A 17,964-nucleotide genomic window follows, 5' to 3' on the forward strand; every position below is an offset into this window, starting at 1 on the left:
CATTAATAAATGTAAAATAATCTACGAATAGCAATTCAAATAATATATAGCGAGTTCAAGAATTCTTGACATTCATGGATTTTTTACATTCACGAATTTTTGCATAATTGATTACACCCACGTGCAAATCAATCAGAGCGGTAAAAAGACAACCAAAGGAGATAGGAAGCCATTAATAAACCCCTGCTAATACAAATTCCGACTTCAACAATTACAAAACTGCTTCTGGAATTCCCAAATTTTTATCCCGAGAAACAACTCAAAGAACTGAATAATTAGCGGCTTACCTCCAACGTCAGTAGTGATGCCCAGCGGGTCACTCTTCTTGCCTCTATTTCCCTTGGAGTAAGGCTGCACCTGGAAGGAGTATGCTGTGTAGGGTTGAAGACCCCCTATCTTAACCTGGTCCTCTGTAACTGTCGTAACCAGGGTGTTACTGGTCGCATTATACACGTTGTAGCCCTGAGAGTGAGTGAAGTTAGAGAGAACTAGGAGTGTAGGAAGTTATTGTACACATTTCAACAGACGGAGTTAGAAAAATGTGTGTTGCTTAAACAGGTCAGGGTAACGTCATGATATGATCACAGTATTCACAGGAAATAGTTCAGCTCCGGAAGGTCATAAAATCCTAATTCATAACACGACACGTAACAAACTGAGAGGTGTGTGTTAAAAGCTTGTGCTGTTTAACCGTCCAGTTGACGCAACAAAACAACCCCAAGATTCCAATGCAACTATTCAGTTTGTTTTCAGGAAACAGCCAAATACTATCTAAAGACACAACGTCAGAAATTGACGCACCGAAACTCAGACTGACGTCAGGCAAGCCTTTACTGTGTTTGTTATTGTGATAAGTGGGAATGCTGTGGAGACGAAGCCGTGCGTTGACTGGGATGGCACGTAGCTGGCCACCTTGGGCTTCCCTGACGGTGGCCATTTGGCATTTTAGGCTGATAGCCATATTTTGGGTGGCCCTTTAATTTTTATTACCATAGACTCAGACACTCATGTGTTTATTGTGCTGAACTTATAAATAGATAATGTTTATAATATAAATATTGTGTATCCTTACATCGACTGGAATGGCAGGTCTGTCCCACACGATAACAACAGATGTGCTATTAACAGAGTAGCCTCGGACCTCCTTTAGTTCCTCCATATCCCGCCCCTCCACTTGGAAGTTAACCGGCTCCGAGTAGGACTCAACTTTGTTGGGATATTGTGTCAAGACCTGAGAGAGAGAGGGGTGGGGTGTTATTGCACACCATCTGAGTAGTCGAGGTGTGAGTCTGGGTGTGATCGGAGTGTGACCAAGGTGTGAGCAGGTGTGAGCAGGGCGCGAGCCGTGAACATAAATTCATATCATAGATGGCATTTTTGAAGTGTTGATTGTTAACGGCCTTTTTCTTGTTATCAAGCCCGACAGAGGCTACGGTGAGCTTATTATAGCAGCCTAACCCATGTTTTATCATCATTACACGGACGAGGGAGATACTATGGTATTGAACTGAAAGAGATAAGAAATTAGGAAATTTTGAAATTACCCTGACGGTGTAGGGAGCTCCTGGCACAAGACTTTTTAGAGAAACTGTGGTAACTGAAGGGTCACCAGTTGCACTGATCTTCATCTCATTAAACCTATCACTCATCCAATACTGCACTACAAAGTTCTTAACAGTTCCCCCGGGGGAGGTCCAGGTAATAGTTGCTTTGTTTCCGGAGGGAATGGCGCTCACTTGGGTCGCTGGATTCAGGCTATCTGAGTAGGGGAATGATTTTAGAAAATATCACGACGTACTGTATGTGATTTATTAATGAAACATTTTGTTGTACACGGTTTTTTTGAAGGGTCAGGGGCTGAAAAGAGAGGATGTAGAATGTAGATAAGAAAAATAGGATCAAATTGAATAATTGGGGACATAAAAACTGTATATTTTATGTCTTCGATTACAATTATCCTTATCTAAATCACAGAATAAGGATGGTTGATTAACTGCAGTTTTTTTGTTGTTGCAGAAACGCAGTATATTCTAGAGTACGCAAATTTCCAGCTATCCCGATCGACTAATAATCGGCTTGGTGAATATTGCAGGAAGTCGTCAGTGGGACTCAGAGGCTAAGATAAAACCTTGCCTACGTCTAATAATTTACCCAAATATTTCAAGATTAGAATTCATCACCAAATGCACTTCATTCCATTCCTTATATGGACATTTATTTCCTAAATATCTGTGCGAGGATTTGAGGTGTACAGATCGAGTCCGATAATCACTGATCAGTAGGTTTCTCTTATTTGCAAGTATTGATAGTAGGAGGAGGCGTGTACACGAATGTATTAACATCTGTGTTTCATGATATATGATATAATAGGCTTTACACGCTTCGCGCTATTTCTCTTACCTACCCACAATAGTTCTGACAATAATAAATTAACGAAACTTTCAATTAGATATAGAAAAAATGTCACACCACAGAGTTTGAGGGAAAGGAAGAGGCCCGGTATATCGAGGTACCCGGTATAGAGAGGTACCCGGTATAGAGAGGTTTTACTGTATAGATAAAATGTCACATATTACAGAAGGGTGGAACTTACTGAGAGGCAAGGTAGTGGCAGACTGGACTCTACTCTCCTCGCTGGAAGCTCCGCCAGCACTGGTAGTAACCACTAGAAACTGGTATTGAGCCCCATCCTCCAGACCGTTTACTTGGTAGTTGGTCTGGGTTACGTTGTAACCTCCAACTGATACCCTGTGCCACTGGTCATCATTGACCCTGAGATAAGAGTGGTTAATATTTGATGTCATTAAAAATGTGATTAATCAGGAGTGTGAGTACTTCAGTACTTTGTATGTGTGTGAGTATATGTGACTCACCCTCTGTATTTGAGTGTGTAAGCGGAGACGAGGCCAGGTCGGAGTACTGGCGGGTCCCACAACACTTGTATACTGGAATGACTGACTGGTATCGCTTGTATATTGCTCACCGTCAAATCTGATGAAAGCACAAATATTAGATCAGACTTCCAGGTGATTATCAAAATGTTTCTCGGATATGTTTAACTAAACGTTGAATTTTCCAGGGACATTGCAAAACTTCAGATCACAGACGAGAAAAATATTCTTCACGGAACGAATATCGGGCGATACAAAAATGATACGAACCGTTAACCACGAAATTGACAGTAAAGTTTTTGGAGCTGATAGAATTGGAAACGGTTACAGTAACGCTCTGCCGGCCCGGATCATTGAAGGTTGTGAGGAGGATGGGAAGGTAAGAGTCTGTCCCGGTACTCCAGTGGTAGTTCAGTCTGCTTATCTGAAAGGGACCCACTTATTTAGAGGGGGAGCCAAGTAGATATTTGTAGATTAATGTAGAATGGATAATCCACGAAAAAAGTGGATGACATTCTACAAATTTAAACATTTATCTCCAAAAATTCAGTAGAATTTCTGGGCACATATTTGAGATTACATTTTTTGTAGATAAATGTAGATATTTGTAGATTATTGTCAATGGATAATTCACGAAAATTCTACAAATTCTACAAATTTATACATTTATCTCCAAAAATTCAGTAGAATTTCTGGGCACATATTTGAGATATACATTTTTTGTAGATAAATTTAGATATTCGTAGATTATTGTCAATGGATAATTCACGAAAAAAGTGGATGACATTATCCAAATATCTACAAAAATATACTTGGCTCCCCCCCTATTTAGCTCTAAATATTATAGAAAAAAAAACCGTTAAAATTGAGCGGCTTAACCTACGTGGTTTATAGAATCACCCATGATTTTAGAAGACTTTTTCGCGTAGTTGTTGCCGTAGTAATTATTAATTCCAGAGGGATTCTAATTTCTGTCGTTTTTGAAGGCCGAGAATATCTAATTAGTTGATTCATTCTTAATGAATGCACAATTTACATTGTGCAATGCAAGTATATTCGCCGTTTTTAAAAATTTTATTGTGCTACTGAAATACATAATAACTAATAAGTCGTGTTGTCACATATATTAATAAACCAACATTGGGATCATGTAGGAAAACTACTGATTTCCTAGTTTGACGCTTCTAGAATAGTAGGAAGATGGTTTGGTGGCCAGACCATCTATTAGTAAACGGTTAAAAATAATGAATAAACAAAAATATTGTTTTATGGACACTCTGGCTCTACAACAATATCTTTTTAATCATTGTGTTTTTAACCGTTTAATTCAGCAGGGAAATTTGAAATATTGCTCTGCAATAGGGCGACTTTTTCAAATTAAAAGAATTCCAGGACCTTGAAGTTTTTAATTCTTTATTATAATGCCAAGAATCACGGAATTTGAGTTGAGTATCCGGCCAGGTAAATCCGTGATTGTGATAAAACCTAAGAGCGTGCAATATGAAACAACAAAAAGTCTAAATTTTGCCAAATTCTATGTTTCCTACAAGCATTTCCGGATTCTTCTGCCTTTCAAAAGGAAGCTCAAATAAGTATAGTATGGAAGCAACATGTAAATAGAGACTTACGTCAATTCCCTTGGAGTCATCGTCAGTAGTTACAATAAATATCATGCCCTCCCCAATGGCAGGATCCACCGGTTCGTACTGCAATTGCAGACTAGTAATAGGATCGTCCACTTGAATAGTTTCCATGGCTACTACAGGTCCAGCGCCATTGTTAGCTGTTAATGTTATTACAAACACACCGGACCTAGAAAAAAGGGGCAGGTTAATAACTTATGTGAGAAACAAGCATATCTTCCAAGAAGGGGTTACAGGGGGTCACATATCAATTTTATATAAAATGTGAGCGGTCACCCACTTTGATGTGTTGTGTGAGATGGATGTGGAATGTGAGGTGTTTCACTCACTTTCATGTGAATGAGATCAATCTTATTGTACAGAAAATAATAAACTTTGAAAAGATATTTCACCGAATCTCGTGCTGTAAAACTCTTATCTTAAACCCTAACCCTACCGGGGCACGAGGCTTTGGAGCAAAACGTACTAGGGCTAGAAGAAGGTTACCGCCGCTGGGAAAGAATTAGACTTACTTTAGGAAAGTGTTGGTGAATGTCTGCCCGCTTGTTCCAATGCCGGAGAAAGAAGTGTTATCGCTTATGTACCAGAGGAAGTAAACGTCCTCCATAAAGTCGTCCGAAACAGCGGTGAATGTAACTGCAGTTCCTTTCTTTACAGCTTTAGCCGGGGAGACGGCTATGATAACTGTCAAATCTGGAAAATTCATCAGATTAATGGATGGCTTGGGACATAACTAATAATTCTTATTAACATAATCATATCATCAACATGAAACTACACGAAAACAAGTTTGATCGTGTTCCTATAGAACACCGGCCTCTAAATCACTTTCAGAGGAGCTGCCATTTATGAGTGACATCACAAACTGCACCTCTCCAAATGGATCAGTCATAGAAAGAAGCCCACTAGTGTGTGACCTAGGAGTCAACATGTCTGATGATTACTCTTGGACACCACATATCAATATCATGGTTGACAAGGCACGTCAGATGGCATCTTGGAGCATTCAAAGACAGGACAACACCTGTTATGCTCCAGCTCTACAAATCCCTGATAAGGTCCAGAGTGGAGTACTGCTTTCCGCTTTGGAATCTGAACAAGATCTATGATATCCAGTCTATCGAGAGCATACAACGCCAGTTCACTAGACGGATTATAGGGCTCAAAGACACCGACTATTGGAATATACTGAAGGAACTGAAACTTACATCCCTGAAAAAGACGCAGAGAACGCTCCACCATCATACATCTGTAGAAAGTTCTTCAGGGTATGTCCAAATGACCTAGATGTACAGTTCAGAGAGAATGCCACACTGGGAGTTAAAGTTATACTCCCTTCTCTCACAAAAAAAAGCATTAGCCACTGCACGCTCCACCTACGACCACTCATTTGTAGTGAGAGCTGGAAGACTCTGGAATGTTCACCCCAAAATTGTCAATACTCAAGACTTTGGTAAGCTTCAAGACATCTCTTGGAAACTTCCTAGACACCCTTCCAGACAAGCCCCCTACTCCTGGATACAGTGCAGAAAACTCTAACTCGATAATAGACTGGTGCAGTCAAGGAGATGTCCCGCAGATTGCGTGATGGCCGTGAAGATGCCCACTTCTAAACCTCTCAATAGGTTCAATACGTAGGATATGATGAATTCTTCAGCCCTCATGATTGATGACGCGTGTGAGACCGATGCCAAGGACCATGCACAACACTGTTTACTTGTTTGTGTAGTCGGAACTTGATTAATGAAAATGAATTCTACAAATGCGCGTTTTATTGCTGCGTGATGATTACACCAGTGCAGCGCGCTACGTTAGCACAACATTTTAGTTGTGACGGATCTTTTGTCCCTCAATGAATTGTAACTGTTCAGTTTCGTCGCTTAAATATGCTTAAATACCCATTTAGTACGATTCACCGATCATTATCGAGGGTGGCACCATAATTTCGTAGAATCCGACCACTTAATTATCCGTAAAGAAAGGAACTCACTAGAGTCAGGACACTTTGTCTTCTTGTAAGAGAATATCGCCTCCTCCCCACCAGTACACATATCTCCCTCAATCTTAATGTACCCCATACTTCTATTGTAGAAGGTACCAGGGTCACAATCACCCGGTATGAACCAATCCTCCTGGACGCCATCCATCATGACACATGGGTCACCTGCGTTCTCTCTGTAGTACAGGAAATCGCTGAAGTAGTTGTGTAAATTGAGGGGTAAATGATTTCGAAAGTTACAGCTTTTGGAATCAATGACCGGTATTTTGCGAACAACACCTGTTCTATAGCAACTACCAAGCTTTATTGTTTGTCATATTTATATTGGCATAGCCAGCTGTTCACTCAACAAACAAATACTCCACAATGTTAAATAGATCTAGAACAACTTGAAAGTGCTGTAAGTGTCGCATGATCTCTCTAGATAATGTAAGGAATCTAAAGCACACCTGTTCATCAAATCCATATAATATATTTATATTCTCGCATCTCTTACCACTCGAAATCGCTAGCTTGACAGGGACAAGGTTTATCCTCAGTAAACCTCACGTAATCCGAGCCAATGTAACAGTGAGAGGTAGGTTTCTTCCTCTCATACTTGGTATCTTTACCCAAAACACATTCCGTACTTTTCAGTTCGTCCCGAATTGACCAAGTGGTAAAGTCTTCACTCATACATTTGGGACCTGGGGTAGGTTTAGGGGTTGAGGGCAAAGATAAAGTAATTGTGGAAATTCTGGAAAGTTTTCACTTAAATTTCAAGCATGGATTTGAATTTAATCAACAAAATTCGGTTAAAGACTCCAGCTGGGTTATATGTGGCGTGATGACCGTGAAGACCGTGAAGACTCTTACTTCTGAACTGTTAAATAAGCTAAAGAGATAGTTCGCGGAGTACGAGGAAAGTGCAAAGCCGATCAATAACACCTTGTGGAGTATCTAAATAAGGTATAAGTGACAAGTGTTACCATCAACGTTACATATCATTAATTTTACTAGAATGGTCTACAGAGGTCAAGAAGTTACGCAAAGGACATACTTTAAGATTATTATATAAATCTGGGTATAACGATTTGTTCTAAGCAATTATTTAGTACTACGATCTGACAAGGTGTTAATACTGTAGATCTTAAAAATTGGTTTGATAAAGTTTTACATTGTAGTAATCTGAATATTGCATATCATAATTCATAATAGCTTGTGCAGCTGTCATACAACTTTTCTGTAAAGTCTGTCAAACTCTGGAACACTTAACTCTCCAAAAAGAAGTGAATATCAGACCTCGATAGCCCCACCCGGTTTAGCCCCATGGGATACAGAACAAGAAATGGCAATACTACTATAGACTGGCCCAACCAAGGAAGTGGTCCCCTCTCCCAATATGGCGTGATGAATGTGAAGATACACGCTTCTAAAGTGTTCAATAGGTTCAATATGACGAGGATAGATTTTATTCTGGTCCTAGCATGAGATAAAATGAATAAATATGTAAATAAATAAAATAAATAAAATGCTAAAGTTATAAATATGTAATGCTGATGTTTGATTCGAAAAACATCAAAAATGTCAAACAAAAGCATCTTGATTACTACTAAACCTTCTACTACTGAGAGAGTTTGTATTACACGAAACTTTCCCTGGTCACATACTGGGGGGGGGGGGCGGACTTCCAATAGGAGAAGCAGTTATAATTTTGTCATTCAGGCTGGCATAAAAACGGAGCCGATTTAAATTTTCAGGTGACAGTAGGTGAGTTACTGTCACGTCTGACGACAAGAAAAACCCCAACTGAGGGCTGCGATTTAGAGCGGTGATATAAAGCGGAACACTACATCTCTCTACATAACTGAGACAATCCACTTTGGCATGCAGCCAATTAGTCAAATGTGCTATTTATTGAGTATTATAAAGTGGTACTCAACCGTTGAGAAGCACATTACGACATCAAGATCAGCTCCTTGTTATAGAGAATATACATATAAAGGGCGCGTGTTATGTCTATTGTACATACAATTTTGAGTTTTGAATCTACTAAATATTTATAAGATACACACTGCACATGATATAATATACGCTCATAACCATTATTACAGATAGCAGTATTAATGGAAAGCGCGGAACACTGTACCAGGTGTTGTTTTAAACAACTGTTTAGAAGATAAGGGCCGGTCATTTGATCAACCATTTACCACTTAGAACGAAAAAAACAGAATCCAATTTCCATTACAAGTTACAACCCAAATAAGTCTAATTCAGATATAAACGGTCCCTCAAAAGTGGAAACTTGTACAAGAAAGGTAGAAGCTGTAATGTAATTTGTGTTTGATTCCCTTGGGAGGTACAATCTGCCTGGGCCCCTGTTACGAGTTATTAATATTATAATATGACAGCTGGACGTGACCACCTCTCTTTTAATACGCCCCCCCTCCTTTAATAAGTTACTGATAACCATCTGTAGAGCGTCATTAATTCATTCACCAAACATTGCTAGATAACTATGCTCTATTGTTGAGGTTATTTAAACGTCTGGCAGAGCGCCAAGTCATTGCAACACGTAATACTCTATCCGTCTATAATAACTCCATTACAGGACATGCTGCTCCGTCTAGCCTCTCTGTAATCCGTATATAAAGCTCTAATGTGCTAAAGTATGTATAAGATAATGGGATGTTAAGTGGATAATGACACAACGTTTGGGTTGAGCTGCCGTACTACAGATGTGATCTGTGTAGGAACATGAGATGCGTGTGTCATCATGTGTGTTGCTGATCAATGGCATCATTCATCGTTTTATGTAACATGAGTGTAACATTATGTATTATACACGTGCAATGTGCATTACGCTGATAACAAGGAAATCAGTTTGACTCGGTTCCAACTTCCATATAAATTATAATTGGTATTGTTGACAAATGTTGATATTAAATAGACTAGATCTATATTAATGTTATATGTAATCTAGATATGAGGGTGGGTGCCGTGTGCGGTGCCGAGCTGAATCAGGCTAAAGCCTTACTACCACAGTACTATTATTAATTATAAAATATTATTAATTATATCGACAAACGAAGTTATTATTACACATTTCATCATTTGGGACTGTTACATTGCCGGACTTAGCGAGAATACCGGATATATGGAAGTTAAGAATCTTAGCACGGGTCTATAACACGGGTGTATGAGTATAATTGAGTATGAGTATGAGATCATCCTTAAATTAAAAGTAAACTACTGCACCTGGAACATGGATACATATGTATTGTACATACATATTAGTAACAGTATTATGGTATATGTACTACAGACTGCAAATGATTAATATGGACTGATAATAACTAAAGTTACACTTGCACTACACTTGCACTACACTTGCACTACACTTGCACTACACTTGCACTACACTTGCACTACACGTGCACTACACGTGCACTACACTTGCACTACACTTGCACTACACTTGCACTACACTTGCACAACACTTGCACTACACTTGCACTACACGTGCACTACACCTACACTACACTTGCACTACACTTGCACTACACTTGCACTACACTTGCACTACACTTGCACTACACTTGCACTACACTTGCACTAGACTTGCACTACACGTGCACTACACGTGCACTACACTGTATACGTGTGCAGTACACTAAACTATTCCACCAATAAGGCTCACCACTGTATACATTACTCAAAGCTAGCACTATCATCATATTGTACAGTGTAGTCGCAATGTACACAATGCCATTGTAGTTATATAATACTGCAGCTACGTATCATTAAACCATATTGAGCTTTTGAAACAGAAAACTTGACTCAGCATATAACAACCAGTTACCAGTGAATATTCAGGGAGATGTTCAATACTTAGCTTTCTAAGTATTTCTAAAGTTCTAACATTGCACAATTGATTTTCTTGTACTACTACTGGCAGCATTCATTATCCTAGTTGTAAAATTAATTACCAAGAAAATCTAATATTTCGCAGAAAAATAGCACGTAATTCTCAAGAACTTCACTTACCTAGGAAATCCTTAAAGTCTATAGTGAATATGATCCATTCCATTCCCCCAGGCCCTATAGCGTAAATGTTGATCACCGAGGTGATCTCCCCTGGTTCCGTGATCAGGCCATATATGGTAACAAGTTGTTGGGAGATGGTCTTGTTGGACCACGTGACTCCTTCGTTGTGAGAGTACCTGGAGGGGAAGGCGTGATAATTAGTGACACGTGATTAGTGACACGTGATTAGTGACACGTGATTAGTGACACATGATTAGTAATTAGTGACACTTATTATATAAGGGTTAGTGCAAGTAAGCTGTAGTGTTTTAGTTAACATATTCAAAATGTAGTAATATATAACCTAATATTATATCTTGAAATGTAATTATATGATTTGATTTTACACTGAGTTGACGTGTAAGCATGGTAGTCACAAGAAGCAGGGTAGTATCGGGGGAACAACGTAATCTAACATTATATTGAGAGGGCCATGGAGATCAATTCGATTATACTTTCACTAAGAAGTCGATAGGATATCTTATTGAATCAGGCCCAACGGCCAACAAGGTGTTTACTGTATAGATGTAACGAGATTCCAGCAGTAAACCTATTTCATGATCGATGAATTAGTTTTTATTGAGTTACCACGCACGGTGGAAAATTTTTAGATTCTATTCGTGCATAAAATTATAATCGACGATAAATTGATAAACGTTTGTTGTTGTGTTACCGATTATCAAGCGATAAAACGATGTCGATAATCGCAAATATAACAGTCAAATATTGAGTTAAATTACATTAAATTGCATTATAGTTATTACATTAGGGACATTATACTGAAACTTTGGAATACCAATTTGTAAGATGTTGGATGATACATTTTACATTCTTGTAACTGTATACGGCGGATGATAATTTATAATACACAAAAGTAACTACTAAACTACAACTTTCAACTTTCTCGGTAAAATGTACACACATAAAATAACCAACTAAAATTCTACACTCATGTACAATGTACACATGTACATTGTACTCATGTATAGTACATTGTACTCATGTACAATTGTATATGTACATGTACATTGTACTCATGTATAATCCCACTTGCTGACTCAGTACTCACGTGAGCGACATGGTGGGTTCCCCCTTCCTAGCTGCCACTATCACTCCACCGTGGTCGAGGATCTGGAAGTGGTACTGTCCGTCCAGTACCTGGTCCCACTCAACTCCACCATCATTTGACATGAACACATCGTTATAGGTAGAGTGAGACGATCCCAAATTACCTGGATATTATCGGGGTCATGTGATGGTAATCATCTGCTAACATGACTACAGTTTAGAAGGAAGTTGAGTTATAGCTGGGATAAGTTAAATTCTCTATCACACAATATTACACATTCAATAGGTCTAAAATATGTGTCACACAGATAAGATCTTCTGAATGGTTACTAGATAGTTACTGAATAGTAACTGAGTGGTTACTGGTTGAGAATGGTTACTGAATAGTTGCTGAATAGTAACAGACCTGAAGCTATGATGATACCCGGAGCATTAGCTCGGGACATGAGAGGAGTGTGCTTAGCGTTGGGATAGTTCACACCAAACATCAGGGAGATATGTAGAGCACAGTCAGGCTGTGAGGGGGATAATACGTGGGTTAGTTTACACCTGATCAGATCTAGATATAATGTTCAAGGTCATGTCATGATTTCTCACTGTTAATCACATCTCACAGTGAGGGATAAAACTGCTGAAATCGAATGCAAAAGCGGTATATTTATGTTAAAAGCAGTCCCAGTGTAATGTCGCTAAAAGCAGGGGGGGGGGGAGGAGCAGTCCCAGTGTAATGTCGCTAAAAGCAGGGGGCACTAACCAAGAAACACTCAGTAGGATAGCCATTCTGATCATATTTAGGGGGTTGAACATACTGCCAGGTGCCACCCTTATTATACGTCATTACTGTGTGTATCCGCCTGTGGCCCACAGTGCCAATATCCAGCTGCGAGGCTAAGAATACTCCTGGTAGCCCTTCTACTGCTTGGAAATCAGCAAACGGCTCAATTCCACTGAAAATACACAATTATTTAAAGACAGTTGATTTTATGAGGTTTCAGGGGACCACTGGATTCTAACTTCTGGTGGAATGTGAATGGTATGTTCATTGTTCACGGAGTGCCAAGTGTAAGCAAGGAATGTGATTGCTTGTTTCTTTTGTATTGTTACATCTGTTTCTTTTTGAACTCATTACAATTGTTTTTCTCTGAAGAGTAAACTTCAGTGATGTTAACAACATGTACAAATATGTAATAATAATATTAATTTACAGAATCAACGTTACAAAGGAGTCTGTAATTATATATTAATTATACCTTTTGGGGCGCCAGGATTATTATTGGTTTGTCATGATAATAGTGGTGGCACTCCAGTACAGTAGAACATTGAGTTTGAGGCTCAATGTTTATGACTGCTGGATACAGTTAAAATAACTGTGGATGCGACTTTAAATGTGACAAAGTGAAGTGACAAATTAAAGTAAAAGTGACAAAGTAAAGTGAAAGAGCTAAGAAGTAAATGGGAGACTATAACGGTGTTCATCAACAAAGAACAAAAACAAAAACATCTAAAAAATGTGTAAGAAAAGAAAGACTAACTCCATCCAGCTTATGGTATCGTAGCTAGCCTTGTTGGTGAATAGTATCCTCTCCAGTGACAACACCATGTTACCAGCCTTGTGTTCCGACACGTAGAGGTTGGTCATGTTGTCACGGTGTGACACCGCTACAAACGCTTGTCCCTCTCCTGCGTCTGCTATGTAGAACTCCTGTCAAGGCAGTAGCGGTGTAAGTTATATTATATTAGTTAGTTATATAAGTTATATTATATTAGTTAGTTATTATTTATTTATTTATAAGTATTATTTATAAGTAATTAGTATCTATAGATAGTTGTTACTTATAGTATCACTAGTATGATGTTACAGTCTAGATAATAAACTATGTTGTCTGGTACAGATATGATGATGATAATATCTGCTCCTGTGAACATAACGATACGTTGTAATAATGTATGACTTGTTAATTATAGAGTGCCTACTGTCTATTTATATAATATATTTTATACACTATTGATTTATTATATTTTAGATATTATGTGGTATTTAGGGTATCTGCTTCTGGTTTGGTGTGTTAGATTGTTTGTTGATATACGTATTGTTATAAAAACAATATCAACTTACAATAATACATTGTTCAATACATTGTTCAACAAAAGTTACATGAGAAATTTCAAGGTTGAAGTTGTGTTCCCAATAATTAACTAACAATATATTTAATAATTAAATAACAACTGTGTAAGTAATAACTAACGGTGGTTGGGTTTTCAGCCACAAATTCTGGAAACTTCGCTTTGACAGGTTGACCTCGGTCGAAGGAAATGAACAAATCCATGTCATTGTCCCCGTGGTTCAAGTGGGTAGACTGAAGGAGGAAGAGCAACGTTATCAGTCAGAAAATTGAAAAGTGGGAGTGACAACTTCTTAATTCTTCAACTGCATTGAGTTTATTTTAATAAATGAGACCATGAGGTCATATTGTAGCAACAATGTACCTTTTTGACGTAGAAGTAAAATTCATCGACAACAGCAAACTGGTTAGCTGCAACATCGATTATGGTTTTAGGGCTTTTGAAGAAATCTTCACTTGTGTATATTGCTTGTGTTCGATCTGAAAATGATCATTATATTAAATATTTGATGACTTAAATCATTTGAACATATAAGCAGATTTTGGAGATCATATATTACTTATATTACAAAAACTGATGGTTGGATTTATTGTGTTATTCAATTATATTGATTGTAGCATTTCCGTTATTTTTGCTAATCACACTGTTGCAATGGATTACTAATCACACTACTGAGTTACTAATCACACTATTGAGTTACTAATCACACTACTGAGTTACTAATCACACTATTGAGTTACTAATCACACTATTGAGTTACTAATCACACTACTGAGTTACTAATCACACTATTGAGTTACTAATCACACTACTGAGTTACTAATCACACTACTGAGTTACTAATCACACTACTGAGTTACTAATCACACTATTGAGTTACTAATCACACTACCGAATTATTAATCGCACTACTGAGTTACTAATCACACTATTGAGTTACTAATCACACAATTGAGTTACTAATCACACTACTGAGTTACTAATCACACTATTGAGTTACTAATCACACTACTGAGTTACTAATCACACTACTGAGTTACTAATCACACTACTGAGTTACTAATCACACTATTGAGTTACTAATCACTACCGAATTATTAATCGCACTACTGAGTTACTAATCACACTATTGAGTTACTAATCACACTACTGAGTTACTAATCACACTACTGAGTTACTAATCACACTACTGAGTTACTAATCACACTATTGAGTTACTAATCACACTACCGAATTATTAATCGCACTACTGAGTTACTAATCACACTATTGAGTTACTAATCACACTACTGAGTTACTAATCACACTACTGAGTTACTAATCACACTACTGAGTTACTAATCACACTATTGAGTTACTAATCACACTACCGAATTATTAATCGCACTACTGAGTTACTAATCTTATGCTTGGATACTTATTAGATCACATATCATGACAATTGTTTTATCCCAAACTGACACAATATATATAATATATGTGCAAGCTGGGCGAGCAATTTATGTCGAGAGATCTGCTGCACCAGAACAGCTCAATTAGAGTTAAATTAGCATATTAAAAAATTACCTTCGTTCTGAGCAACTGCAAACATCGTGTGTTCCCCGTCATAATCTGGACTTGTGCCCCTGAGATGATAATAATACGGTATAATAACATTGTACAAAGTGAATATCATAATGCAGCGAGTTATGTATCATAATTTGATGAATTATTGTGAAATATAATCTTTGGACTATTACACAATAATGTACATCTATTAGGTGTGAGATCGATAATTTCTAAGCTCGTCGTGAGCAGAACATCAAGCGAGTTTCACCTACAAAGTCAGCTCCTTACAAACTTTTAGAGCAGAACTATGTCGCCATAAAACTATTGGATACACTAACACTGTTGGTCATTCATTAATTTAGCAGCTATTACCCGCATGTAATTTGAGCTAAGTTACGTTCTGGTATGAATGAATTAACGTTATGACATCACAACGGTTATTACACAGCATTTTGTGGGTAATGAATTTAAATACAGAAATAAATACATTATTTTCGAAGTACCCAAATTCTAGATAACGGTCTATGATCTCACCAGTAGAAGTCCACGATATTCAAATCAGTGAGAAGCGGTGTGAAGGTTTGACCAAAGTCTTGAGAAAGGTACAACTTTTGCTGAGAAGTATCGTGAGCAAGGAGCAGGTTTTCAATGCTAGGATGATGGTCGATGATAGAGGGGGTAAAGTCTACCGTGGACACTTGCCAGGTAACACCCTCATCCTTTGACACTATCACTGCTTTGTTCGTCAGGTCATTCAACATAAACTGAAATTTAGCAATTTAGGGTACATTTTCGGGGCACTGTGAATACCTATAATCTATATATTAGTATATCATATTATATATCATATCAAGAGGTATGGTAGATCAACTAGGGCAAAGAGAATTAAAGATTGCGTGAACTTTGTACCTGCTGATGATTTGTAGGGCTTTGATAGATGTAATTCAAGATGGCTGCTTTTCCACCAATCGTGATCACTTTAGTATTGAACGTTTTACCATAGTCTGTGCTGATGTAAAGTGTACTGTCGCTGAAACACATGTCAAAGTTAATCGATACAACTAACTAAAACTTCACATTGCATTATATTACAATCAGTCGATTGGAAAGATTTGACAATTTTCAGTACAATTAACGTTGTCGAGTAAGATGATTTAAAGGACCAAATAGTCTCCAATTTGGCTAAGATTTAAATCAGCTGTGACAAACTGGTAAAGAATCGTATCGCCGAAAGAACCAATTCTCTAGCGTACGTGTAACGCGTGTTATTGCAATAATAAGCTGTGGCCTCGTGACGTCATAAAGTCCCTCAGTGCGCGCTTGCATAGCGTAATACATTGCAAATGTTTATCATCGTCAATAAAACACGTGTAACTCACTCAAATTTTAGAATTATGACTATTACCCTAGTTCTCCAAAATCCTTATAGTTTTGGCTATCATCCTAACTAAATGAATAGCTGATTGGACGTACAGTGCTAACGTCATGATTTTAAACAGTGGTATAGGTTCTTGAACAGTGGCGGGTGAATGTACGGTTAGAAAGTTTCTGCTATTACAACTTATGTCATATGTGATAATTTTGGATTGTTTTCATTGCTTAATTACACAAGCAGGGAGACTGTACCGATTATTTTTCCCCAGTCCATGAAACTCTAATGAATTTAGAAAGGATCTAGATAAGTAGGAGTTTGTTAAATCCCGAGAGCAATTATATTTATATCATAGCGAAATTTCTAACTTTAATCCGTATGTGTCAGCCAGTACAGGAGACAAGAAGTCTGGCTACTTTACGGCCGTTCCTCTGGGACCATTAGTAGAAGTAGCTTCTATCATAACACTGCCGTGGGAACAGAATTCCCGCCAAAATACCCGGTCTACCAAATAGTAATACTGATCGGAGTGTACGGTGTGCGGTGTGTTTTGAATTAGACTTACGGCTTACCTAGTTGTTATCCTAATTGCATTATCATCGGTACATAACATAAATAAACTACTGGCAAGTTTAAATACCAAGTGCAAACGTGTTCAGTCAATCGACCCACTGAAAAACTATAGAATTTCCAAGACCCTATTATTCTCTGGCCATATATTACGGCACGATCGACTGTTAGATGGCTAAACGACCAACGTTAATCTATACAATTCTAAAACTATGAGCTAGCACTTTAATCTAAAAATACACTTTTTATATTACTACTGATTTTTACATTTCACGTAAAACATTGTCGCCACAGGTTGATTATGGACACTAACAGCTTAATTTGAGATAAATGACTTATGAGTTTCTCTAAAGTTAACTCTAAAGTTGTGTAGTCCAGTCATTTATGGACATTTATGGAAATGAACCTGCAAATGTTCAAATACTCACGAAACTTTGCACAGACCTTCCTGAAGGTATGAATAAACGATTTTCGTTTGGAGACATTTTTTGACCGTGGAGAAAACCCAGGAGGGCCACGCCCATATTGACCCAATAACGTAACCGACCCCTTGCTTCTGAAGGTCATAGAGACTTTAAAATAGGCTTAAACGAAGCGGCATATGCATGTTTATATAGGAGTTACTGAGCAACACATGGCCTAAAATCCTTACTTTCCGAGAACTTTGCCAAAAACCATTTTGGG

At 37.9% G+C, this 17,964-nt stretch overlaps 2 protein-coding genes across 4 annotated transcripts in view; one reads left to right on the plus strand and one right to left on the minus strand.

The window, feature by feature from the left end:
• LOC134811735 (uncharacterized) overlaps positions 1–17,964 on the minus strand; it is a 32,387-nt gene that overhangs the window by 13,403 nt on the left and 1,020 nt on the right. Inside the window, exons 3-22 of the mRNA XM_063818767.1 lie at positions 16,248–16,368; positions 15,873–16,102; positions 15,357–15,415; positions 14,154–14,269; positions 13,913–14,023; positions 13,199–13,368; positions 12,421–12,613; positions 12,073–12,181; positions 11,668–11,830; positions 10,560–10,735; positions 7,030–7,219; positions 6,525–6,727; positions 5,047–5,227; positions 4,520–4,703; positions 3,162–3,315; positions 2,874–2,991; positions 2,594–2,772; positions 1,545–1,759; positions 1,073–1,231; positions 288–462 (exon numbers count right to left, since the gene is read on the minus strand). Of these exons, the coding sequence (XP_063674837.1) occupies positions 288–462; positions 1,073–1,231; positions 1,545–1,759; positions 2,594–2,772; positions 2,874–2,991; positions 3,162–3,315; positions 4,520–4,703; positions 5,047–5,227; positions 6,525–6,727; positions 7,030–7,219; positions 10,560–10,735; positions 11,668–11,830; positions 12,073–12,181; positions 12,421–12,613; positions 13,199–13,368; positions 13,913–14,023; positions 14,154–14,269; positions 15,357–15,415; positions 15,873–16,102; positions 16,248–16,368 (3,206 nt within the window). The remainder of the gene's footprint in view (positions 1–287; positions 463–1,072; positions 1,232–1,544; positions 1,760–2,593; positions 2,773–2,873; positions 2,992–3,161; positions 3,316–4,519; positions 4,704–5,046; positions 5,228–6,524; positions 6,728–7,029; positions 7,220–10,559; positions 10,736–11,667; positions 11,831–12,072; positions 12,182–12,420; positions 12,614–13,198; positions 13,369–13,912; positions 14,024–14,153; positions 14,270–15,356; positions 15,416–15,872; positions 16,103–16,247; positions 16,369–17,964) is intronic.
• The window catches only part of LOC134811736 (DNA polymerase eta-like), a 56,891-nt gene that overhangs the window by 461 nt on the left and 38,466 nt on the right, over positions 1–17,964 (plus strand). The gene's annotated exons all lie outside the window — the stretch shown is intronic.

Source organism: Bolinopsis microptera, chromosome 2 (assembly GCF_026151205.1).
Source record: "Bolinopsis microptera isolate Bmic1 chromosome 2, MBARI_Bmic_1.0, whole genome shotgun sequence".
In the NCBI taxonomy this organism is placed as follows: Eukaryota; Metazoa; Ctenophora; class Tentaculata; order Lobata; family Bolinopsidae; genus Bolinopsis; species Bolinopsis microptera.